Source organism: Rattus norvegicus, chromosome 10, assembly GCF_021556685.1.
Source record: "Rattus norvegicus strain SHRSP/BbbUtx chromosome 10, alternate assembly SHRSP_T2T, whole genome shotgun sequence".
Lineage (NCBI taxonomy): Eukaryota > Metazoa > Chordata > Mammalia > Rodentia > Muridae > Rattus > Rattus norvegicus.
Genome location: NC_141543.1, coordinates 43,202,505 through 43,229,283, shown reverse-complemented (window position 1 = coordinate 43,229,283; position 26,779 = coordinate 43,202,505). Strand labels below are relative to the sequence as shown.

General features: G+C 49.4%; 2 protein-coding genes across 7 annotated transcripts in view; one reads left to right on the top strand and one right to left on the bottom strand.

Annotated features, from left to right (window-relative positions):
- Nucleotides 1-26,779, bottom strand: part of Fstl4 (follistatin-like 4) — a 433,607-nt gene that overhangs the window by 52,531 nt on the left and 354,297 nt on the right. For 2 of the 5 annotated variants that reach the window (XM_087571656.1, XM_087571657.1), the window contains exons 1-3: nucleotides 22,918-22,946; nucleotides 22,339-22,468; nucleotides 8,901-9,067 (exon numbers count right to left, since the gene is read on the bottom strand). Coding sequence is in view for 2 of the 5 variants with exons in the window: in NM_001414342.2 (NP_001401271.1) it covers nucleotides 8,901-9,067 (167 nt within the window). In the remaining 3 variants the exon portion in view is untranslated. 5 annotated transcript variants of the gene reach the window in all.
- Nucleotides 19,349-26,779, top strand: part of LOC148002862 (uncharacterized) — a 115,240-nt gene continuing 107,809 nt past the window's right edge. For both annotated transcript variants that reach the window (XM_087574945.1, XM_087574946.1), the window contains exons 1-2: nucleotides 19,349-19,536; nucleotides 19,820-19,891. The gene's annotated coding sequence lies outside the window, so the exon portion shown is untranslated. The remainder of the gene's footprint in view (nucleotides 19,537-19,819; nucleotides 19,892-26,779) is intronic.

Genomic DNA, 26,779 nt, shown 5'->3' with positions numbered 1-26,779 from the left:
AGTGGCTAATTGTCAGTGTGTGCAAGGGTTGTGAAGGGACTTGGGTATCAGGATGCGTGTGACAGCATCATTTGAAGTCCCAGACCACTTGAATCAACTGTCGTCACCTACAAGGCATTCCTCCTCCAATTGACCCTTGGGTCACAAGTCCCCAGGTTGAGAAGGCTTAATGGGGAAATAGCCCCTGGTTCCAATCTGTTCCATGATAGCCAGCTACAGTCATTAGAACATTACCAGATGACTTTTTAAAAAAAATTACATTTCTTTGTAGGGACCAAGAGATTTTTTGATCAGGCTATTCCCCCTTGATTTGGTGCTTAAAAATCCTTACACATTGTTGGAAGGGGTATAAACCAGTATACACTATGGAAAAAGATTTAATAATAATAATATCTTTCCAAACTGAATATGTCAGGGAGAGGGTCTCACTAAGTTGGTGAATGCTTGCCTCAGAAGCCCTGGATTTGGCCCCTTCCATTACATAAACCAAGTGTAGAGGGCACAGTGGTGATCCCAGCAATCAGGAGGTGGAAGGAGACAGGAGGGTAACCTTAGCTACACTAGGGGTTCAAGGCTAGCCTGAACTGCAGGATAGCCTATTTAAAAACAACAAACAAATGAACGAACAAACAAACTCTCTCCAAACCGAACATGTGCTTCTCCCAGAAAGTTGCCTCACAGACTTGGGCAGAGATGAGAGGTGTGTGTGTATCTGGATGAGGACTTCAGCACAGGCAGTGGACAACACAAAGGAACAAAGAGACAGCACTGAGGGTACTCCGGGTGGGCACAGGGCAAGGCAGGGAGCTGTTCTGGTGTGGTCCTGGGACTGCAGGTTCTGGAGAGCATCCTTTGGAGGGGTGGGCTCCAACCTGCAGTGGCCAAGAGGGACATAGGACAGCCTCCTCCACTGTCTGTGAGGACTCCATGGGCTCTGCCTCCACCAGGGTCTAGTTAGGTACTGAAGGCAGCACTGAAAGAGGAGGAAGATGAGCCCGAGGACCACACCTAGGAAGCAAACGCCAGAGAGAGCACTCCGGACAGTCGAGCCACAGGTCCACAATTGGCACACCCTAGACTTGGCACCCCATCTCCAGGACTGACTTTTTTCTTTTCTTTTTAATACAGGGTCTCACGTGGCACAGGCTGGCTTCTGACTTGCAAACAGAGGACTTTTGTCTTCCTGTCTTCCTGCCTCTACTGCCTATGAGCTACAGTTACCACACCCCGTTTACGCAGTGCTGGGGACGGAACCCAGCGTTTGTGTATGCAAGCCAAGCAGTCCATCCACTGACCCACATCCCCAGCCCATGGAACACTCTGGACAATAGATCAATAGTGTGAATCCACCCAAAGATCAAAAAGGCAGGAGCTTTTTTGGCCTCGCCTTCAAGTACTGTGTTTTCCAAGAGTTTAAAACAAAATGTACCCAGGAGTTTAATGAGATGATCTTAATGCAGAATGACAGCTACTGTCTGCCGTGTGGCAAACAGCTCTCCATGCTAATCAAACGCCTTGCATCACGCCACAGTGCATTCACGACCGCTTCATACAAAGACAATAAAAATTAAATGAGTCATGAGCTCCTAAATCATTTTCTTTTTGTCTTTTTTTTTTAAAGAACTCACTTCCAAAGAAACAATTGGAGAGAGCAAGCACATGCCTCATTAGAAATATTTGTTCTCAGTTCTACACCGTTTAGCCATGGGGGAAAGGGAACCTTTTAACAGACCCTTCAAACAATGGCACAGATACTTGCTTCTAGTGGGCTTTGTGTTGCTGCTTTTATCAGTGTACTCTGCCTGCCAACAGTTGAAAGCCCCAAATAGTGAGCTTCAGTTAAAAAAAAAGAAAAAAAAAGAAAGAAAAGAAGAAAAAAAAACCCCACAGAAACCTCAAACCTACAACCCAATAAAGACTGGATCATTCACGTTATTTGAAATATACTGAGTGTGTGATAAGTCTTTAAAATCTTTTAAAAACATTTATTTATTTCATGGTGACTATATGTATGTACAGACATGTGCACCATAGTACAGACACATGCATCTATGTGGGGCTGTGCACCATAGTGTGCGTGTGTGTGTGTGTGTGTGTGCGTGTGTGTGTGTGTCTGCGCGCGCACACTCATGTGTGCACATATGGAGGTGCAGATATGGAGGGCAGAGGATAACTTGAGGGACCTGGCTATCTCCTTCTATCATGTGGGACCAGTGAGTCACCATATTTGGCAGCAAGCACCTGTCTTTACCCACTGAGGCACCTTGCTATCCCATATCCCCCCTCCTCACTTTTTTTTTCTTTTTTAAAGAGAAGAATATAAGAAAGACAGTGAATACAGTGGTATAGTGGTACAGGACTTGCTAAGCATGTACAAGGTCCTGGGTTTGGTACCTAGAGATACACATGCATGTGCGCTCTCTCTCTCTCTCTCTCTCTCTCTCTCTCTCTCTGCTTTTTTTTTTTCCTGAGACTGTCCTCATTGGGGCTAGAGGGCAGTGGCTAATGAGCCAGCACCTCATACCTGACCCCCACACCCAAGAGAATGCAGCTGTGGGATCTCAGGACCCAGAGCAAGTTGAGGGGGCAGGCAGAGGTAGCCCCCAGGCACGGCAATACCAGGCACCAAGTATTATATCCTGTTATTAAATAAACCGAAAGAATGCCACTGGGTGGCAGACTGGCTGCAGGCCCCCAGGAAGCTCCTCTACTCCTTTGAGTGCTTTAAGCCTGTCCACCTTATGCAGTGCTGAGGAGGGATGCAGTTGGGGGAAGAGACCAGTCCGGTACCTGCTACCGTAAGTCAGGAGCAGTTGGGAATCTGTAGGAAAAACAGCCCCAACACTCAGTGATTCTACTGATCTGGCACCATCTGCAGCTTTGGGGATGCCCTGTCCCTGTTTCTGTCCCCTCATTGGGCAGGTGCTGTGACCCTTTGAGTGACAGGGAGAGTGTAGGAGTCATGGGGTAGAGGACAAATGACAGTATTTGGGCACGTAGTCTGGGTTCCGGGATGTCCCTCACTCAGCCTGGAGGGCTTAAAGAATCAGAAGACTGTGGTCCAGAGTGGGTTTGCATGTTTGCTTTGTGCAGACAGTGAGGCAGTGTCCAACCCCCTGCCTCCAGATGCCCAGTATAGGGCCGGGAGTAGCATATACACACACCTGTCTTTGACGTGGACCCTGGCTTAGCCCCCAAGCCTGGCTCTGAGCCTTGAGGAGATGGAGGGCTAGCCAGGGAAGGGGAGACATGGTTCTTGTGATTTAGGCGAGAAAGTGAAATGCTTTCCTGGCTTCTGTGCAGGACATACTTGAACACACACACACACACACATACACACACACACACACACACACACACACACACACACACACACGATGCACACACGCATGCACACAAATTCTAGAGTCCAAAGTGGCTTTTTTTTAAATCACTGAGCTGTGTGACCCTCAGGGTAGGGGGACCCTGGAGAACTTAACCTCCCTTTCTAATGGGATATTGTCGTCGTGTCTGGGCAGAGCAACTCCCTCCAGGATGAACACCCCTATCATGGACTCTGGCTGCTGGCAGACACCTGTTATTGGCAATTTGTGAGTGACATCAAGTTGCTGTGTCACTTGGATAAAACACAGACAGGGAACTCTGGCCGATGGCTTCTGATGTTCACAGTGGGATGGCCTGTGGGGGCATCATGGCATGGGCTGGCGGGGGTGGCATGGGGTGGGAGATCAAGGTCCCCTCTTCTTCCTCTATCAGACACAGTCTTTGGGGCAGACTGATGGCAGAAGGAAGCTTCTGGGTCAGTGACAGTAGCCACAGGTCCCTGAGGGTTGAGGCGAGTGGAGCTCAGGACCAGATCTGAGACACATGAGAAAGAGAGCTGTTTCCGGAAGTAACTGAACTACAGGCTGCATGTCATTGGCTCCAGGGACCGCGGGTTGGAGTAGAAACCATTGACTTCACTTCAAGAGGGGGGCATATTGTAACCTTTTGCAAGGGCGCCGTGGCTGGCACTCTGCCCAGCTGCTTCTTCAGCGTGTGGGGCACCTTCTTTTGGGGTTGTCTGCTGTTCTAAAGCTGCTTGGGGTGAAGCTGGAGCATATGCCTATGGAATACTGGTGTGGGCAGTTCTTCCTGAGAGGCTCTGAAAGGTCCAGGTTGGACTTTCTGACAAGGGGAAAGTCCTATCGATGGAGCCGTAGTCACAAGGAGGGAACCTTAAGCAGGAACCACTGTAGCTGCTCTGACTGTGTCCTGGGCCAAGAGAGGGGAGAGACCTGAGAGCAGCCATGGGCCTCCCTCTTATTCTGGGTTCCATGTTACTTGGGACTCTTCTTGGAGATATGCTCATGTTTAGGTTGGAAGGTGGATTGCATTACTCCCTGGCCAAAACCCAGTAGCTCTCCTGGGTCTATGGGGAACCGGCAAAGGCTGTTAACATTAATATTTCAGGTTCTTTGTGGGGTCTGTTGCTGGCTGGGGCCTTTCTACTACTCTCTCTTGCTTTTCCTGGTTGCAGGAAGCCCCAGTCAGGCCCTCTCCTTTCTGTAGTCCTTCCAACAGGTGTTTGGAGAAGCCCTGCCCCTCCCTGTGTGCTGGGGACAGCGTCTTTGCTCTGGGCCCCAGCACGGGGCCTTTGTAGCTCACTGGCACTTTGTAAGCAAATCAATGCTAAAATGATGACTGGCAAGCAGGGTGCAGTGGCTCTCTGCAGAACACAGGCGGCTCATTGCTCGCCTCCGGGCTAGAGGGGAGCATTGGCTTTCTGATCAAATATTATTCTGATGCGCAAGGCATCTTTGATGTTTGCAAGTCAGAAAAGTTTAATTACATGTGTCATTAGGATGGCATTCTCTAATAGCTCTGTGACTGAATTCATTAACAGAATTCTTAACAGATAAGACAAGACAAATTAATATTTTGTTGCCCATGAAAGCGTCTCATTAAGAGAGTAGTGAAAAAGTGATTAATATTTTCTTGCCAATCAAGATGTCTCATACAAATGACAAAGAAAGGAGCCCCACACCTTTTGTGTTTTCTAATCTCCCTGCCTCCGGTTTGGAAGGCTGATCTGCTTCCTTGGTTGGAAGCCATGTTGGGTACCAGGCATTAATTACAACTCTGTTGATTGTATTTCAGCATTCACAGTGGCAGGGGGAGTGGATGCTGAGATGGGCAAGAGGTTCTGAAAACACCAAGAACCCCAGGGTCCTCCCTGGCTGTTCTCTCCTGGCCAGTTCTTGCTTTATAAATGCTCCAGGCCTTCTAAGGACCTTCAGTTGCTCCCTTTGGCCTGACTTACTCCTGGAGGCCTCCTCCTCCCTCTCCTGGAGGTTTGCCGCTGCAAACCTCGGTATCTGGTACTTGGCTGGGTGTTACCCACACATGATCAGCTTAATATTAATGATGATGATGGTGATGGTGATGATGATGATGATGATAATAATAATGATGATAATAATGAAAGTAAAGGTGATAATGGCACTCACAGAATAGTCTAAGTCAAGAATGAGCCATGCCTCGCATTACTGTAAATCTATAAGGCAAGTACTCTCTCATTTATCTCCATATCACAGATGAGGAACACTGAGACCTATAAAGGCCTATATAGGCCTTTCCAAGGTCACTCAATTAAGTGAGAAGCTGAGACTCAAACCTGGGCCCCTTCGAAACCAGTCTCCGTTCTTCATTAGCAGGTGGTGCTCCGTTCCCTCTCCCTGAGGTAGAGGAGGCTGTGTATGATGCACTTGCAGGTAGTGGGGACCCATGGGGAGCAGGTGACCCCCCCACTTGTGTGTGTGGACGTCTGAGAAGCATAGACCCGCCTAGGCCTATTTGCAGGCTACCGACTCAACCATGAGCAAGTGTTTCTGGGGAGGTAACGAGGGACCATTAATCTCTGGTTGCACCCACAATTATCCAAATTGCTAACCTGATTTGAAAAGGAGAAATGCAATCGAGTTGGTGCTGGAGGCATGTTTGAGTAATTTAATTAACTGATGGCAAGTGCACTAAGGAGCATTTGCCTCTGCTCTTATTTCTGATCTGTTTAAATAGAGCACTAAGGAACGCTCGGGAGGTTAGTCAGTCACCAGTGGCCCGGCCCCTCGAGGAGACAGTCACAGCGGCCAACGCTGTTTGTAAATGGATCCTAATTATAATAGGGTCTGTGTACACAAGCTCACACACCCAACACACACAGACACACACACTCACACTCACGCTTACAGACACACATACACACACATACACACATGCACATACACTCAACACTCAGATATACAAACATGCCCTAAACACTCCCCACACACCAAACACACACACACACAGACACACATACACACATACATACTTACACTCAACACTCATATACACACACATGCACTCAATACTCCACACACACCCAACACACATACACACAGACAGACACACATACACACTTATACTCAACACTCATATACACATACATGCACTCAATACTCCCCACACACCCGACACACACAGACACACAGACACACACACACAGACACACTTATACTCAACACTCATATATACACACAGGCACTCAACACTCCCCCCCCAAACACAAATACACACCATACACATACACACATAAGTTACATATATACACTTATACCTAACACACACACACATACACACACACACACTTACTCAACACACATATACACACACATGCACTTGATACTCCCTACACCCAACATACATATACTCACATTCAACATACACATGCACACACACACACACACACACTCAACAAACATGTACACACACAAATTACACATATACATACTCACACTCAAAACACATGCACGCACGCACGCACGCACGCACGCCACTGAACTTTCTTGCTATGATTTCAGGCAAGGCCTGGCCATCTCAGATCCAGAGGATGAAGGGGTGAAGGATGTTACTCAAGAAGTGTCTTATTAGGTACCCACGCGGGCAGTGCTTCACCAACACTCAGAGATGGATGGGAGGGGACTCTCGCTGTCCGTACCACATAGGGGAAATCTCAGGGAAATAACCCTGCCTGGTGTGACAAGATGGCTGAGGACAGGCCTCAGCCAGACCTGCCAGGTTAGAAGCTTCAGAGTGGCCATTCTTTTCTAGCTGCTTCTCCTGTGATCTGCAGGCTCTCCCTAAAAGGGCCTAGAGTCTTGATGACACTTATATTTGGGGCTGGGCTTATACACCATGACAGACTCAGCACTGGCAGGATCTTCAGATCATGGGTTTAGCTGCCATCTTGAGGGTGGCTATAGGGTCACCACGGTCTCTGCTTGTGCTTGCATGTCCCCAGGGATGGGAGGCTTATTCTACCATGAGACAGGCCCGATGGCAGCAATGCTGAACCATCTAAGGAGCTCAAATCAGTTTCCTTTGTCGGCACATGGCTCAGGTCAGCTCCCTCTACCCCACCCCCATTCTACCTCCTGTAGATAGTCAGGATCTGACCATGCATCCTGTGACTCTTCCTTTTCTGACACAAGCATCCTATTGTGGCCCCACTGTTCTGTCCCGAGTCAAGCAGGGCAGTCTCCTCTGCTTGAAAACTGTACTCCTTTTATTTTAGCCCAAGACCCACAGCTACCTCAGCATCTCACCAACATGGGTAGCACTGCTGATGTCTATCATGAATGTGTGGGTAGCCACATCAACCCTTTACCAAAGCTAGACCAGTTGGAATATTAATTAGTTCATGTCTTCTTGAAGTTCGGTGGAAGAGAGGGGCTTCCCAGGTTGCTTTCTTAGAGATAAATTTACCAGGGACCAGCAGGCCCAGGGATTACTCAAAATCACAAAGCTGATATAGAACTAGCTGTCTGGTTCTTTAGGGTCCAGAAGTATTCCTACTGGTCATATAAGTATCAGGCTATGTGAATTCACCCACCTGCTCTCTTCTGATGAGGAATGTGTATGTGTATATGTATGGTATGGTGTGTGTGTGTGGTGTGTGTGTGTGTGTGTATTGTGTTGTATGTGTTTTGTGTGTCTGGTTTTTGTACATGCTGTGATGTGTGTATGTATGTAGTATGGTGTGTTGTTTTGTGTGTGTGTTGTATGTGTTTTGTGTTTGTCTGGTTTTTGTACGTGTTGTGATGTGTGGATGTATGATGTATGTATGTATGTATGTATGTATGTATGTATGTGTGTGTGTGTGTGTGTGGTGTGTATATGTGTGCATGTATGTACATATTGGGTGTGGGTTTATACGTACAGAAGCTCTCACAGTTGGCATCACTTTGTAAATGCCTTTGGACACTGGGATTGGTTCTGTGCTAAACCAGGGCCACTCACGACTGAATAACCTACATGTCCATCTGGGGAGGGAAGCAGCTTGAAGGTCTTTGAATCTGCACATACTTACCCAGTGAAGAAGATCCTCAAAACAAGTCTCCTCTGGCCTCACTTGGCCCCCTCACACCTTGTCTGTCACATACCTCCCCTTCAACCAGTCACCCTGCTCATTTTTGCCCTCTACAGGGACCAGCCTTCTGCCCACACTCTATCTAGCAATAGAGCGGGAGTTTCCTCTTTGTAATTCCTGGCCAGAGTCTCTCTCTGGCTCTGAAGCCTTCCGCCTGGCTGTGCTCTCTGACAGCTTGTGGCCCATCCCTTTGAGGGATGAGGTGCCACCTGCCCTGGCCATGTTCCCTCCTAGTCAGTAGCCCCTCTCCTTTGACTAGACATGACTGCTGTCAGGATGATGACGTCATTCATGGCATCCTTTTCATCAGTGACTTGGATCCTCGAGAGCTGTCAGGCTGAGTGTAGACCTATTAAAAGGAAGCCCTTTGCCACTATTGCCACATGGTGCCCCACAAGGTGGCATCCCTGGGACATACACCAGCACTTAGAATGAGTGTCAGGGAACTTACATTGATGTCTTCCAGACCCAGGAAGCTCAGGGTGAGCCCATTGCGCTTCCAGATGATTGGTGGCCTCAGGTCTCCACGAATAGCACAGGTCAGCACTGTGCTCAGGCCCACGGTCACTGTGGTCACGCTGACCTTGTCCTCAGGGGCGAGGCTCAGTTGAATCACCTCTGTTGAGGGAGAGGAGAGAGTGGTCAGAGGCAGACACAAGAGGTCAAATCCCAGGTAATCTAGGTAAACGGTTATGGATTCACTAAAGAGTAGGGTCAAGGGGAGCCTTGGGCCCCCAGAAGTGGTTATAATGTGCCAGTTAAATGCACGGATAGACGCTCTTGCCGGGTGACCGGTACCAATGATGTGTAATGTCAAAACCGGTCAGGAACTTGGCTAAAGTGGAGGGGAGACATCTGGGCCATGGGTTCATGAGTGGGCTTGAAAACACCAGTTGCTAGGCCCCATAAGGCCCACCCAGAAGAGAGACCACAGAGCCAGTTGTGGGGTGTGCTGCTTGGAGCGGCTGGCTTAATGAAATTGGAACCTGCTAAGCACGGTCAAGGTCTGTTGGTGAGCCGACAGGAATGTCGTCCGTCTGGGGTTAGCTTAAAGGTTGCACTGTCTGAGGTCTGGAGAATGAACTGGCTGACCTTTGAAAGTCTGTTTCTGTCTGAAGATTCACTGAGCTTGGATTTGGATTTCTGTTCTGTGACCATGCACTGTGGCCTTTCATTATTATTTATTTATTTATTAATTATGTTTTTTTTTCAGTGTGTTCCAGGCTGGCCAAGTTATGAATCCTTGCCACTTTCTGCTTGCTAACTGGCATGGAAAGTGGTCACTCTTTAGGCAAACATAGAAGGATCTAAAGTATTTCCACAGCCCCCCCCCCAGCTTTCTAAAATTCTCAGGATTTATGAAAAATTAATCAAATCCAGGCTGCTCAATGCAAACATGGGACTAGGCTAGAGTGGAGGGAGTGGAACGGGTGTCCCCTGGTCTTTCTCTATGTCCTCTCAGGGGCTGGGGAGGCAGGTTGGCTCAGGGGTGGGTATGTGTGTCTGTATGTAGCGTAAGGTGCTGGCAGAACTGTACAGTGCCACGCTATCTCACTACGCTGTCATACTGGGACACGGGTCCCCTGGCAGGTATATCCTTCAAAGTGTCACAAACGACGCACAGACTGGGAGCCGAGCGCTGTGGACTGCTGGGAGCCAGGAGCTGGAGTGGCATTGCCCCAGGCTGTGCATCTGGACCACGAGCCCTCTAGCCAGCCCGTGGGGGAGGGGAACGGTGCAGAAAAGAGGTGCGGGTTTAACACTGCAGGGTGCGAGTTAAAACCAGGTGCCTCAGGTCAGATCTGCAGCAGCCAGGTCCCTTCCTTGTCATTTAGTGGCCCTGCCCTGGGCCTTCGAAGACGATCAAGCTGCACACGAGGTGTTCCCCCGGCGTCTGTTGGATGGATGGGTGAACAACAGAGAAAATGAAAATAAAGGAGTTCAACAGCAGAGAGGCCGGTGGGGAGGGGTGGTCACTCCGAGGAAAAATGTGACTGGAGCGAAGGAGCCAGTGCGAGGGAAGATAAGCAGCGGGTGATGGATGCGGACGCGGGCGGCATAATATTTCACAAACATTATAGTGGTGCATTTCAAGTTTCCTCTTAAATCACCGTCTGCCTGCTGCCCTCCCACCTCTGGGCCAGGAGTGTTACTGCTCAGGGTAGGGAAAGAGAGGGTGCAGACTCAGAGGATGGGGAGAAGGGTGTGATGGAAAGGGGTGAGGAAAGGAGGGAAGGAGGCAGGGAGGGAAAGAGGGAGAAAGGGAGGGAAAGAGGGAGAAAGGGGGAAGAAAGAGGAAGAGGAAGAAAAGAGAGGGATAGAAAAAAAGGAAGAGAGAAAAGAAGGGAAGGAGGAAGAGAAGGAGGAAGAGAAGGAGAGGGAGAAGGAGAGGGAGAAGGAGAGGGAGAAGGAGAGGGAGAGGGACAGAGAGAGACAGACAGACAGGGGGTGGGGGGGGAAGGATTTGATGAAACTATTGTGCAGCTCCCACTGAGCTCTGGGGTTTTGGAGCTCAGGAGCCAAGATTCTCAGCTGGAGAAAGCTCTTCCTCAGATGATCACTGTGTTCTGGGAGCAAGAAGATGGGTGGAATGCTGCTTTTGCTCCAGGGGACTATGGGAGTAGGAAGAGAGTCTCCCAGGTACGTAAAGGAAGGGATCCTGAGGGGTTTAGAAAGATACTGCACACTCTTGTAGAAGCTCCCTGAATTCTGCGAGCCAGACCAAAGCCTGAAGATGTGCCAGTGGCCGAGGTTTGTGGGAGGCTCAGCTTGGATGGGGGGCAGGGCTGACCTTTGTAGCCTGGAGGTCCTGCTGGTTGGAACTAGGGGGAGCAGGAGAGGGACCATGCTATTTCCCCGGAGACCAGCCTGGAGGGCAACTGGGATAAAGCTGCACAGAGAAGCCCTCTGTTTCCACCCAGAGCATCCATACCTGTGGACTATGGACTTGCCAGCATGGACCAGGCTTTAGCAATGGAGGGAGTGTTCAGTCACCTCTTTCTCAGTGCCTTGGGAGAAGAAGTGAGCCTAGGTTCTAAAGGGATCACAGCTCTCTGCAGCCAACATCCACCAAGACTAGAAAGACAGGCCAAACCATCATCACAGAGTTTGCAGGAGACAAGGCTTCTCCTGTCCCTTGAGCTCCACTTCTCTGCTGAGATTTTCCCCAGATGCTTGCACCACATCCCTAGGTAACTAACACACAGTGGTGCCCCCTCTACTTGGACCACTGTGGACTCTTGTGCGTATGGTGGGCACCCTGGAGGCTTCTGTGAGGCCTGGGAACCACTGCCTTCTGAGATAAGGAGGGGCCTGGGAATCTCAAAGTGAGGCAGTTCAAGGCAGAGGATGAGAGGCAGGCAATCTGATGGGTTAGAGTTCTGGACGTCAAGAACTGGCTTCCATGTAGGATAGGGCTCCAACGGTAGGATCCCCTCCTTCCTGGGTCCTAACTTTCTGGTAGAGCCTGGAACATGGGGCCAAATACGAACAAGGCAAATGCCCTGGGGTCAGGGCAGTGGGAGCCTACTGCGACCCTCCGGGCTGGGTGATGCATCTTTGTCAGTTGAGGTCCTCGTCATTTGTATGTACAAAGACATATGTACTTTGTGCAAGAAAAGCTCATGCGAAATTAGAATGCGTGAGTACCCACACGCAGAACCATCGTAATTCTGCTCCCGTCAGCTACACAAATATTAACCAAACAGCAAATATTTGGATCATTTAAAGTTTAATTAAATGAATGTTTTATTGGATTTAATTCGTGTCAATATTCCCCAGCTCCTTTTAAAATTCTAAAGAGATTTATGGTTCCTGAGCCCTCCTCTCCAACCCTGCTTTCTTTATTTACTGTTTAGCAAGCTTTCACTAGCAGTCCTTCCTTCCAGGCTGAGTGAGAAGACCAGGCAAGTTAGCTTTCTGGGGGTAAATTTGGGGGTGGGAGGCAGTCAGGAGCTGGGGTTAAGTGGATAGGACAGGACCTCTTCCTTACCTCTGAACCTGGCTCAGCTTCTGAGAAGTGGAGGGACCTTGGGCAGGCCCCTTCCTTTCCTTCAATGTAGACATCAATAAAGTGAATAAAATTGCCCAGGAGGCCAAGGGGCTCACTGTCAGCTACTTTTCTCATGGTTGTGAAGAAAGATGGACAAGAAACTGCTTGTGGTGGTTTGAATATCCTCGGCCCAGGGCGTGGCACTATTAGGAGGTGTGGCCTTGTTGGAGGAAGTGTGTCACTGTAGGGGTGGGCAATGAGACCCTCCTCCTAGCTGCCTGGAAGACAGTGGTCTTCTGTTTGCCTTTGGAACAAGATGTAAAACAGCTCTGAATAGACAGCCCTTCCTGCACCATACCTGCCTGGACACTGCCATGCTCCCACCTCGATGATAATGGACTGAACCTCTAAACCTGTAAGCCAGCCCCAGTCAAATGTTGTCCTAATAAGAGTTGCCTTGGTCATGGTGTCTGTTCACAGCTGTAAAACGAAAACTAAGACACTGCTAAGGTAGGAGGCTTTATTTTTGCTTACGGTTTGAGAAGGGATATAGCCCACCATGCTGGGAAAAGTTTGACAGCAGGAGAGCACTGGACACATTGCATGTGGAAGCAGGAAGCAGAGATAGACCAATTCTGATGCTCCGCTTGTGGTCTCTCTTTTCTCCCCACCCTGGGACCCTGCCTGATGGGGAGTTGCTCATGTTCAGGGTGGTTCTTCCCTGTAATGGTTTGAATGGAAAACCAGCTCCCACAGCTCCCATAGGCTAGGGTCTTTGAATACTCTGTTCTTGGTAGGTGGCGCTCTGTGGGGAGTTTTAGGTAGCGCACCTTTGCTCGAAGGACATCACCAGGAATGGGATTAGAGACTCAATCCCTGGCCCTGCTCTCAGTTTGCTCTCTACTTTATGCTTGAGTTTGGAGCCAAGAGCTCTCAGTTCACCGCTGTGCCTCCCCACCATGATAGACCAGTATCCCTCTGGAACTGTAGGCCAAAATAAACTCTTCCTTCCATAAATTGCTTTTGGTCTTGGTCATGTTTTATCACAGCAACAGGGAAGTAACTAACACATCCCTCCTCCGTTACACCTCTCTGGAAACATTCTGACAAACACATTCAGAGGTGCGTCTCCTAGGTGGGTCTAAAACCAATCAATCCAACAATGGTTGAGCATTACTCTAAGCTGTTAGGTTCTACAGCTCTGAGGGGATGTCCTGCAGAGCCCCGTCCGTCATCCTGCAGGTGGTGCCTGCACTGCATGCCTTACCCTCCAGGGTTTTCTGCCTCTGCTCTTCGCCCATTTGCTCACTATCGTAAGAGATATGGCCCAAGTAGAAGCACCAGGGACTGCCATGCCTCCCAAGAGCTCCCCCCATGATACCTGTCCTCTATTCAATGGCTTCCAACAGCTTCCTATGTGGCCCTCTCTTATTGTGGTTCTAATGTGAAATGTTCCCCATCAGTTTTAGCAGGTGGAGCCTTGCTAGAGGAAGCAGGTCACCAGGGAAGACCCTCAGGCTTTATAGCCCAGCCCTACTTCCTGTTAACTTGGTTATCTTCAGCTGGCTTCCTGCTTCTGATGATGACAGCTTCCTTGTTATGATGGAATGACTTGTAGGCTGTGATTAAACCCTTCCTTTCTTGAGCTTCCTGTCAGGCATTTCAGGCATAAGGACTAATATGCTCCCGATATAATTAATGCCCCTTCCTCCTGGAAGTCTCTATTGCCCCTTCCAGAACAAAGGTGCCAGTGGCCCTCTGTCACCCACAGATGCAGAATTTAGAAGAGTCCCTGATAACTGTACCTACTCTGTCTAGAACATGATGCACTAGCTAGTTTCCTACTCCTTGTATTTAAAACAGTGTGTGTGTGTGTGTGTGTGTGTGCACGCGCGCGCGCACCTGTTTGTGTGAGCATATGAAAGTACCAGTGTATACCCTTATGTGCATGTATATGGAGACCAGTCAGTGCTCTGTGCCCATAGGGACATGGACGCCTCTGCTATGAGAACTGACACTGCTTATAAGAGCTGCTGGGTAGTGACAGATTTTAAGGAGGGTAAGAAAATCAGGTGGTCAGAGTTTGGGCACCTAGCGTGCCATGGCTGAGGCTTCCTGGCAGACATGGGGTTCCTCTTGCTTCCCGCTGGTGTGAGGAGATGGGACATACACTATGACAACTGTCATGTCTGCATAAGTGACCTTCTTTCAACCAGGGTGGCTCTCATGGCTGACTTGTTTGTCCTATAGCTATGGTGCTATTTGTGACTAGCATGGCGCCTGGCATATAGTAGGTGGGCTGAGGCCTAGACCTCTTTCTACTCCCCTGCCCCAGGGTAGTACAGCCTTCATTTTGCAGACAAAGTATTGTAGCACTGGCTTCCTCCTTCCTGCCTTCACAGATGTTGGAGAGAAGGGTGTCCATGAGGAAGCTAGAAGTCTTCCTTAAGCAGGCTCAAAACCGTGTAAATGAGGAGCAATGAAGTGGTCAGATTGCCCCTGTGGTTATACATCCTTAAAGCTATGGCTACGCTGTCCCCACTATTCCTGAAGCATCTTCCCACAAATACACTAACACAGGGCCAACATCCATATAAGATCTACGTCACTATGTTACTTGCATGATGGTTTACATAACGCCTGTATTAGTGACTTTTCTATTGCTGTGATAAAAAGCTATGACCACAGCAACTTATACAGCTTATTGTGACTTATGGTTCCAGAGGGATAAGAGTCTGTCATGGAGGGGAGGCAGGAATGGCAATAGCAGCAGCAGCAGCAGCAGCAGTAGTAGCAGGGAGCTGAGGGCTCACACAGTTCATGCCTAGCACAGAGAGAGAAAACTGGGAATGATGAGAGGCTTTGAAACCTCAAAGACCACTTCCAGTTACATACCTTCCCCCAACAAGGCCACACTTCTTAAACTTCCTGAACAGATCATCAATTGGGAGCCAACTGTTCAAATGCCTGAGACTATGGCGGACCCTTAATCTAAGCTACTACATTCCCTATTGTTGGCTTTTCTAGAGGATCATGGGAGGAAATACCCTAAAAGGAAAATCAAGTCCATCCTGATGAAAAGAAAACAGGGTTAGCTTACCTCATGAGCATGCCATGTGCCTCATAAATATTCATTAAAGCATCTTTAAAATTCACAGTTAAGGGACTGGAAAGGTGACTTAGTAGTTTGCTACTGCAGAGGACTTGAGTTTAGTTTGAGCACCTGTATTAGGTGGCTTTCAAATGCGTGTAACCACAGCTCCAGAGAATCTGATACTTCTAGACTCTGTAGGTATGAACACACCCACACACACACACACAAACAGGTTTAAAAATTCACAATACAGACCCACTTGGCAACTGCCCCATCTTGAGATAAACTCTTTTACTGCAATCTCTCTTTGATGTGTTCTAGCCAAATATATTTCTGCTTAAACTGTTTCTGTCTCTTGACTGAATTATTTCCTTCGCTAAGTTAAGAACCTAGAGGCCCTCATGTCACACTAACCCTCCCCTTCCCAGAAAGCAGGAGGCCATACAATTTCAGCTGCTGGAGAACCGAGTTTGTCTTCACATCAGTTCCTCTCCCAGTGAACTTGAACATAGCTAGACTCACAAATGTAGCAGCACCCGCTCAAATGAGACTCTGGTACTTCCTAGCCACAGAAATGAAATGTCTCCAATTCTCACCAAGTTGGTGTTAGTTTTCTTATGTCAGAAAGGCATTTAATGGCTGGCGCATGGCCCAGCCTGGACATAATGTTATGTTTCAAAGGGTGCCACCAATGAAAAGCTCTTGTTAAAAGGTTAAAAGTGTCTGCATACCACTGCATTCTCCTTCTTCTTTTTTAATGTGTGTGTGTGTGTGTGTGTGTGTGTGTGTCTGTCTGTCTGTCTGTCTGTCTGTCTGTTGATAGGTATGAGTGTGTGTAGGTACTCATACCATGGCAAGTCTGTGGAGGTCAGAAGACAACCTCAGGGGTTGGTCTCTGCCTTCCACCTTGTTTGAGACAATTTTCTCTCATTGTTCACCTCTGTGTACACAAGAGTAGCTGGCCTTCTGGGGATTCTCTTGACTCAGCCTTCCTTCTTGCATTGGAGAATTATAGAGGTCCACTGTGACATCTGGTTTTATGTAGGTTCTGGAGATCCGACCTCAGGTTCTCATACTTGTGTGGCAAGTACTTGACCCACTGAGCCATATCCTCAGTCCCACCCCAATAATTGGGAGACTTGGAGGGTGCACGGAGGCTCAGTACAATCCTGCTGAAAGATTTCAGTAGTAGGTGAGGTAGTAGTAGGTGCTTAGGCCTGTAGGAGCAACCTCTGTTCATATGGACTTTCCTTGGGGTGGATGCACTCTTCATGTGACCTGGGTGTCACCAACGGAGGTGTGGTCACTAGGTGACAAACTCTGGTGTCACTCCTGAGATGGGCGCAATGTGAGGATGATAAGTCCATGTCCAAGGTCTCCAACACCCTAGACTGTTTATAGAATGGAACTGCCTGGGCTCTGTTCAGGGATGGTGTTTAGGTGATCTCTCTCTCTCTCTCTCTCTCTCTCTCTCTCTCTCTCTCTCTCTGTGTGTGTGTGTGTGTGTGTGTGTGTGTGTGTGTGTGTGTGTGTGTGTGTGTGTGTGTGTGTTCTGTGCTGGGAATAGGACCCAGGCTTGGACATCCTCTTCCTCTGTTCTCTCCATCAGAGAACTGTCATGCTGGGCTCCTTTCAAGTACCTGTTGAAGCCCTGCTGACTTGAGGCTGGGGCTGGGTTATTCTAGAGCGTGTTATTGACACCAGCTTTGAGTACCAAGGTGCAGCCAGCCTAGGTAGGGGTTTGCTCCAAAGCCATACTAGAGGGCACTTGGATGCATCCCGCTTCCATAAGCACAACCGGTTTCAGTTTTTCTGCTGCTGTCCCCATTCCTCTCGCTTGCCTCATTTTGGGATTGGCAATAAACGTATTAGCTAATTACCCATAGAGTCATAGGTAATTTACATTTTCAGTTGACTTAGGAGGCTTGGTGTTGCTTCACTCTTCATTACAGTTCAGTTGTCAAGCTGTGGTCTCCAGTGTAAACAAACATCTTTTTGAGTTGCATTCAGACAGAGACCAGACCTGCTTTTATTACCTTTGTGTCCTCAACACTTCATACAATGCCGGGCACACAGAGTGACTGAATAAATAATTTTATGCAGGCGAAGGATTCCTGCGTGTTCAGCTATTCTTTACTGAACACCTACTACCTGCCAAGATGTGGTGGGAATGAACTAGCAAGCAGGACAGGCCCGGTGCCTGCCGAGCCAGAGCTCACAGCTCAGCAGAGATGAGTCTTGAATGTGGGGGTGGGGTGGGGGGGTTAGGACGACTATCTGTGGATGCAGGGTGAGCTTCTTGGCTCCCACAGTTCTCCCCCCTCTCTCTTCTTCTTTCTCTCTCTCATCTTCCCTCCCCTCCCCTCTCCTCCCCTCCCTCTCTCCTTCCCCCATCTCTGTGCTTGGGGATGCCTCAATGAGTTAGGCCACCCCATGTGTCTCCCGCTCCTTGCTTTGTCCTCTCTCGGAGGATAGAAATACCTCTGCTCAGGATATGTGCAAAGGTGTGAGCTCGGCACGTTACTCAGTGGTTAGGATACTCGCTTCAAACGGGCAGCAGAGCCCATGTTCAAACCACAGCCCTACGAAAAGAGTGATACTGGCAAGCATCACCTGCCTATTGCTTGGTAGCATTAGGGGAAGGGGCATTAAAAAGTATCTCCTGTAATCACATGCCACTTACTCTGCACTTCGGAAAGTGCGCTGGGTCTCTAAGATTGGGTGCAGAACTCTGGATGGAGAGGGAAGAGCAGAAATTTCTATACCCCCCAGGAAAGGCTGTTGTGTGTCCTTTCCTGGTTCCTTAGTGTTCACCCCACCATTTCTCTTCCAGTCAGGGGAGCCCATATGATTAGATGTTGTCATCCAGTCAAAGGCTTGAGTAGAACAACCAGGCTGAGGAAGAGAGGCCACTGAGGTAGGATGTTGGCCGTGATGATTAATATTGACTGGTTAATAGGCAGGGTCTAGAACCATTCGGGCATGTCTTTGAGGGATTATCTAGATTGGTTTAACAGAGGTGGGCATGTATGGCTGTGGGAGGGACTGTTGCCTGGGCTGGGCTCTCAGGATGCATGGAAAGGAGAAAGAGAACCGAGAGTCAGCATTCACCTTCCCTTCCTCATTGCCCACGCAATGTGATGAGTGACCTCTGACTCCTGCTGCCGAGGTGGACCGTTCCCTGGAATTGTGAGCCGAAATAAACCCTCCCTCCCTTCCTTCCCTCCCTTCCTCCCTCCCTTTTATCAGTGTATTTTGTCCCGGAAACAAAGACAATTTATAAACTGGCCCTTCCTGGATCTTAAAACTCCCGACTTTCAGAATGAGACGGATACTGTTAGTCTTTCTAGGTCTCCTGGGATTCCAGTCTGTCACCAGCAGAGAGCTTGGGACTGGTTGGCTTCTAGAATGGTGTAGACCAGTTCCCCACTCAGAATCTGTCTGTCTCGCTATCTCAGTCTCTACTGCTACCTCCAGTTCCTGTTGACTCTGTTTTTCTGGAGAGCCCTGATTAATGAAGCCGTTATCTACACTTCGGCCTCCCGCTGCAGAGACCCCGTGACAGCCAGGCAGAAGTGGGAGTGAGGACCATGGTCTCCTCGACTCTGTTGGAGGTGAGCTGCCCAACCCCGTCAGACTTGATGAGGGTGGCAAACTCAGCCTTACTGTGGCATACTACAGGGATTTGGAGGCTTCTATAGCAGATGGCGTTTTAATTACCTACCACACCCCCTTGGAAAAGAAGGAATACAAGTTAATGTGCTTCTACTGAGGGAACAGCAGGGTGGTGTGGGCGGGACCTGAAGCCGGCAGCAGGTCAAGAAGCCTCGGAACAGCTTCGCACTCAGGAGATCCACTTTCTGTTCTAAGTCTTCTCTGCTGCGAGGTGGTTCTATTACCCCATATTGTCACAGACCCCCTGTCTATGGAGGATGTCAGAGGGGTAGGGAAAACACACACAGAGGAGATGGGGCCACAAGCATGATGGATATGAAGAAAAAGGTGAGGCGGGAGAACAGAGGAGGGGGTCTCTTGCCTTTCCTGGCTTGGTGGATGGATTCTGGATCAACTGTAGTTAGAGGGAGACCTGAGACTTGGAAGGTGAGGAGACTGGGGGAAAGGACATTTTTCTTTTTGAAGATCTTAGATATCCCAAGCTGGCCCAGAACTTTCTATGTCATTGAGGATGAGCCTGAACAGTTTGTCTTTGAGGGGGTGTATTTCATTTTATTATTATTGTTATTGTTATTATTATTTGTGTGTGTCTGTCCATCTGTCTGTCTAGGATAACTTACAGGAGTTGGTTCTCTCCCTCTACCACATGGGTCTCAGGAATCCAACGCAGGACCAGGCTTGCGTAAGTGCCTTTCACCACTGATGAGCTATGCCAGCCTTTGAACGTGACCTTCTCCTCCTGTCTATAATTCCAGTTCAGTGCCGGGATCACAGGCATGTAATATGACTCACTCTTTATGCAGTGCCAGGGATTGAACTCGGGGCTTTGTACATGTTAGGCAAACAGCCTACCAACTGAGTTATCTTTATGCCTTAGAAGGACACTTTAGAGGAAAGAGTTCAAAACTCCCAAGTTGAGGTGTGTGTGCGTGTGCATGTATGTGTGTATGTGTGCGTGTGTGTGTGTGTGTGTGTGTGCGTGTGTGTTTGTCGGCACTAAAGTGCGATGGGAACTAAGAAAAGGCCGGTGTGGCTGACATGGCAGGGTGTGTGACACAGTTGCAGGCCGGCGTGGCTGACATGGCAGGGTGTGTGACACAGTTGCAGGTGGGCAGGAAATGACTGGGTGGAACAGAGTTGAGGTCTAATGGCTTTAAAGTGATGGGAAGTGTCAGGGAATTAATTTTTTTCTCCTTTTTCATGGGTGCTGGGTGCATGTGTGTACACACATGTATGAACATGCATGTGGAGTCCTGAGGTTGATGCTGGAAATCTTCAATTGCTCTTCCACTTTAATCACTGAGGCAAGGTCTCTCAATCAAACCCAGAGCTCACTGATTTGGCTAGTCTTGCTAGTCGGCATGTTCTGGGGATTCCCAGTTCTACTTTCCGAGGCTTATGAACAGGCAGGCCTCCACTCCCCCTGGCATTTTACCTGGGTTCTCTGGATCAGGGAACTCCAGTCCTTACCTCACACTTGTGTACCATCTTCCCAGCAGTATAGGGAGGTTTTAAAACCGGGAAAGGACCTCGCCTAATTCACAGGTGCTAAAGCATTACTCTGGTAGTTGTGTGGCTAAGGTCATTATGTAGGAAGAGGAGAGGATTTGGAAAAGCACAGAGGCCCAGGCAGGAAGCAACTTGGCAGTTCAGGGGACAGTGAGGATAGGACTAGGCTCAGAATGAGCTTGGATGAGGTGCCAGGAAGGGTCTCCTGAGGTCCCACCATATCCCTGAGGCAGGACAGATGAAGAAGGGAATTCCAGAATAGAGACTCCCTTTTCCCCCTTAGCCTACGACTCCGCTGGCTTAGCTGATAGCCTTCTATATCTTCCTAAGCACCAGTGAGAAAAGAAGATTCAGCCAGGCCCTTGGCTTCTGGAGTGAAGAAGCAAGCTTTGAGGGGCTTTTCTCAGTGGCAGCCTTCTGTGAGCCATCGTGTAGGAGAAAAGATGCCTCTATGGGCCAAGTCCCTCTCTCCTCTCTCTGTGTCCTGAGGCAAGGGTACCCAGAAGGGTACCCCTCTCCCCTCACCTTCCCTGGCTCCCTGGCTCCATTTGACCTCTACCCAAGGTCCAGGCTTGCTTCTTGCATGCAAAGGGGGGAAACCATGGCAGAAGGAGTTATGAATAAACATAGCATGCTTTCTGGTTAATTATCCTCCAGAGGATGCTCAGTCATGGCTGCACTTCGTAACTAGGCATTAGCAGTCTGTTTTGGAGGGTGGTTTGCACTTGGTTCTGATGCCAGCTTTCTCCACACTGCCCGTGGACACCAGCTGAGGGGCTCCAGGCCCTTGGATCTTCTGCCAATTCCCTCATTTATTCATTTAGTTTTTTAAAGTTTGTTTTATTTAGTGTGTGTGTGTGTGTATGTGTGTGTGTGTGTGTGTGTGTGTGTGTGTGTGTGTGTGTGTGAGAGAGAGAGAGAGAGAGAGAGAGAGAGAGAGAGAGAGTGAGTGAATCTTCAGGAACCATTCACCTTGCTTATTTATTAAGACAGGGTCTCTCATTGGCTTGGGGCTAACCAAATAGTCTAGTGTGGCTGCCCAATGAGCCCCAAGGATCCTTCTGTCTCTGTTTCCCTCCAGTGCTAGGATTATAGAGGCACACCGTTATGGCTGACTTTTGTTTTTGTTTTTGTTTTTGTTTTTTTGTCATCTGGGTTCACGTACCATGCCAACTTTTTAATGCATGTTCTGGATATTGAACTCAGGTCCTCAGGCTTGTTTGGCAAGCACTTCACTGACTGAGCCATCTTTCCAGTCCCTATTCGTCTCTAGGTTGCTGGGGCTGCCAGAGACAGATCTGGAACCCTAACAACTTCAGTAAGGGAGGAGGTTGGAGCAGAGCTGGCCCTGTGGTGACAGACTGGAAGGAGCTTGGATTTCATTTGGAAGTCACAGGAGGACTTCAGACTGGTGGCAGAGGTGCTCCAAAATCCCCAGCTGTGTTAATAGGACACCCTGGTGGCAGCTTCCTAGGCAGGTTAATCCCTTGATATCAGGGAGTCAGAGGGCCCTCCAGCATCCCCAGCATGGCGCCTCAGTCCCCTGTGGACTCCTTGCTTTCATAGCACCCCTCCTATGAGCTGGTAGAAAGGCCGTCTGAGCATAGGGAACAAAGATACCTCTCTCCAAAGTCCAGACTGTTGTACCCTCAGACTTCACAGTCACATCTGCATTATGTTCTTCTTCTTAGAGCCGCTGAGGCAAGGACCAGGCTGGCTTGGGCAGCCCGTCAGGAGGAGGCTCTGCTCACTGTTTATGTGAAGGGGACAGTGAACTGACAGGAGGCTGGTGTGGTGGTGCCAAGGGCTTTGGCTAGACCGTGAGTGATTGTGAAGCTGACAGTCTGGGTCATCAGCTGGAGGTGGATTGACTGAATGATGATAGATGAGAGCTGGGGATGGATAGGGAGAGAAGATCTGAAGCTGATTACCGAGCTGGGGGCTGAAATGCCAGCCGGGCGCTGGCCTATTTGTTGAGTGACTGAGAGAAGACACAGAAGATGGAATCAGGAACTGCTTTTAGCAGAGGTAGGTGGATGGGGACTGAGCTGTGTGACCTCAGCCTAGGGCTCAGGGGAGAGGTGGTCTAGGCTAGGATGCAACCTTGCAATGCATCCACACTCAAGAGATATTTGAAATGGGATCCCTAGGAGAATGTGAAGAAAACAAGGGGCTGGAAGGTTGAGGACTGGTACTCACCAGTGTACCTCAGGCTGGCCTCGAACTCTTAATCCTCCTGTCCCAATCTGAAGAGGCCCGTGTCACTACACCTAGTCCCTGGAGCTTTATGACAGAACAGATGGTAGGCGGGACATGATATTAGGAAGTGGAATGGAGGGTGGGGAGAGGAGGCAGGACCCTTCAGTCTACATCTGTGGTTCTCAACTAGTCCCCGTGTTTTGGTTGTCTCAATGAGGATGGTGAAGGGAGAAGGCAGTTTCCTGTTGGCCTCTACAGAGTGATGGCCAGAAATTGTATACTACAAGGCACATGAGAGTCCCCACAACAAGGAGATCTGGCCATGATGCCAGCAGTGGCACCATTTGGGAACCACGACATACTTCAACATCATGACATAAACACACGTTTTCTTTGCTAGAGGAGGCTTTCTCTCCCTAGGCAGGAGGCTTTTGTTGTTCCCTTGAACCACCCAGTCTGCTCAGGAGCTGCCCTGAATGGAAGAGTGACTGCCACCCCTTTCAGAGATGCCACAGACCTCTGCTGATACCTTTTCCCGGAGAGGCAGTGCCTGTGTCGCAAAGTCCTGGGACATGGGGACGGGGGTTCTTCTCCTTGTGTGGGGATCTTGATCTCCCCCCCCCACCCTCTTTCATCTATCTTTGAGAAAGAAAGGCCTGTGCTATACGTTTTGTCCAAGGACAAGTCTCAGTAAGAAAAATGCCCCTGGATCCCTCTCCCAAGACCCCTCCACCATCTGTCAGTTTGGAAATCTCTGCATCTTGACCCATGGCAAATTACTTTTTGGCAGCAGTGCCATGCGGTGTCTGTTTTAGCTTGTGCACACACAGGGCTGCTGGCTGGCTGAGTGATTGGGCTATTTGAGAAAAGGAGGGTTGAGCCCCTCCCCTACCTACCTCTCCCCATCTTTACAGTTATAGTCGCCCCATCCTATGTCCCTCCAAATCTACTCTTTTCTCTCTATCGCCCCATAGTGGCTCCATGGCAGGACCTTGTTTCTCTGGAATATGGCGTTTTGCTCTGAGCCTCTCATGGGAAATCTGCCCTCCCCTGCCTGGCATTTAAGCTCCACTAACACCTCATCTCCCACTGTTCCTACTCAGATGGAGCCAAACTGAACTCTTGGCTATTCTCCAATGCATCCTGGGCTTTCCCCGGGCTCACTGACCATACTGGCACCGGTGAGCCCAGACATTTACAAATATTCCTGGTACTTCTCTGCTCAAACCAGGGAAGCTGGCAGAAGGCCAGTGTGAATGTTCTAGGCTTTAGCTTCCTCTCTGCCATGCCCCTGCCCTACCCTGCTCCAGAGGGGGAAGCCCTTATGGCACTTGGCCTGGATTCTATCGGTGAACTATGAGCAGGGTGAGCCCTCCTTCCCCCAAAGCCTACAAAATCCGAAAAATTCCAGCCATCACATAAGTAAGAGTGAAACCATAGTTCAAAACATTATTTGGCAGCGCTAGTTTGGAGAAGTGGCCTGCTGTCCATCACACGCCAGGGAAGAATGGTGTGTACATCAAGGCTCACATGCATTCAGGACTTACAGGTCCACAGGAGTGGCCTGACATGTGGGCTGGTCACAATCCTGCATGGCTGGCCATCCTGGTCTGATGTCCCCACGCTGGGCTGTTCCCCATGTGGGGGAGTGGACACAGAGCTGCAGAGAGCAACAGGCAACAGTGGTGGGATCAACACCCCAGTGGGATTTGAGACTTGTTAGCTTGGGACTGAGTGCTGTCACCAGTGTCCCTGACATGGCTTGCCCTTCCTAGCAGTGGAGGATCAGTTTCTTAGGGCCCCCGCATTTTATGGGAAGCTGTGGTATGGCTTGCCTTTGTGGTTAGACCCAAGCAGTCTCCTGCTCTCCCAAGAATGCTGCACAGGTTCCCAGAGCAGCTGAAGCAGAAGTCAGCTGACAAAGGGCTCCCCTGACAGGAAGGCTGCAGGTCCTGGTCAGAAATCCTTGTTGGGAACCTACAGAGGTTTCCATGCTAAGTAGTCCAGGCTTGCCTGCTCCTCCTCCTCCCTCTCCTCCTCCTCCTCTTCTCCTCTTCCTCCTTCTCCCCCTTTTCCACCTTCTTCTCCCCCTCTTCCTCTTCTTCTTCCCCCTCCTCATCTTCTTCCTCCTCCCATCAGTCATGCAGAGAGCATGGGTTGGGGACATCTGTCCATCTCACAGATGAGGAAACTGAGGCCAGATGGTATGTCAGGTCTCGGAATGGATCCTTTCCACTGATGCCCAGGCTTGTGGGAGCACAGAAAGTATTGTGACTTAGTGTTTTCAGAGAGCAGCCTCCCTGTACCCTGGAGCCAGGTGCCTTGGGATTCAGTGATTGTGGTTTCTCAGTTCCACCCCACTGCACATCTCACACGTGCCAAAGGTTCCCATGTGGCTCTGGGCGTGACAGGTGTTCAGCGTTCTGTACTTGGCCATGGCCCTTGAAGCCCTGCGGATATTTTTAAAAGCTACGTATGCGTGTATATCAATAACACAACGACCTGAAGAACTCATCAAAAGACCTCCCCCAGCCCCTGGCCTGCACCGTCTCGTCTCAGGAGTAGGTGGGCTCATGGCCATGGCAGAGGGCACACTACTCTGTTCTTTGTGTGTTTTTCCATCTCCAAAGCTGCTGGCACGACTGAGAAGTCAAATGATCCCAGGGTGGGTAGGACAGGCCAGGTAGGGGATGGTGGGTGGTGGCTGTCAGGGTGTGCACCAGCCTGCTCAGCTCTTAAACTGGGCATTGAACTCAGGTCCTCGTGCTTGGATGACAGGCAGTTTGCCAACTGAGCTATCTTCCCCAGCCAACCTTTCAACGTGTATAAAATCAGCACATTTCACTATGAAACGACAGATTTTAGTTCAGAAAGAAAAGAAAGGAGACAGAGACAGAGACAGAGACAGAGACAGAGAGAGTGGGGGGAGGAGAGTGTGAGTGTTTCTTTTCAGGGTGTCACTGTCTCAGGGTCTCTTGGTGATCAACAGATGCATTCTTCAAGGTCATCTGTTAATCCGGGTCCTGCTTTAGGCTCGGCTTCAACCCCTTTGCCCTGTTAGATCTATGCAGCCCCTCTCGCTGCCTTTGAGGTCTAGAAAATCCCACAAGGCATGCAGTGGGCCCTCTTTCATCTTCCTATGCTGCTGGCTGCAGGTCTGACTGCGTTTTGGGTTTTTATGAATATTGGTTTGGTGAACGCTGCGCCTGTGAAGCCTGCGGAGAGAAGGCTGGGATGGAGTGGAACCCAGCACTGCCTTCCAACTTCAGGGTGGAAACCCTTTGTGCTCAGAGCCTGGCTCTTCCTGCCCTCGGCTCCTCTGCAGGTCTTTAATTCAAGTCAGCCTTCTCTGGTACTTCCTAACTCAGGGGAAACCCCCATGAGCCTACTCTGGCCCTTCCTGCGGGGTTCTGCCTCATTAGCTCCATAATCCAACACGAAGATGGAGAAGAGGAGCCGAGCCACTCTGCGAGTGATTTAACGGAACACTTTTATGACTATTGAAATGAACACTGACCCCAGGTAAGAGGTGCTAAACAGGGTCTTTAAAGGCTTACCATCCATTCCCCTTGGATGGACTCTCCTCTGTAAATCACCATGTTGTCAGTTTTACGACGCTGTTCTAGCTACTGAGGCTACGGAACTGTGAAATGTCATATATATATATATATATAATAAAATTAAGTTGCAGGAAGCGTGCATTAGCATTTCAAAAGTCTTCTGTTGTATCACGTTCCAGTCTTCTCTGTCAAGGGCCACCAGGATCCCATCCTCCCCATAAAGAGACTGAATGGAATGTATTAATGTTCATTCCCGAGCTGGCCTGGTAGTGAAGGGCGTAGTAATGATCACGGCCAAGTAC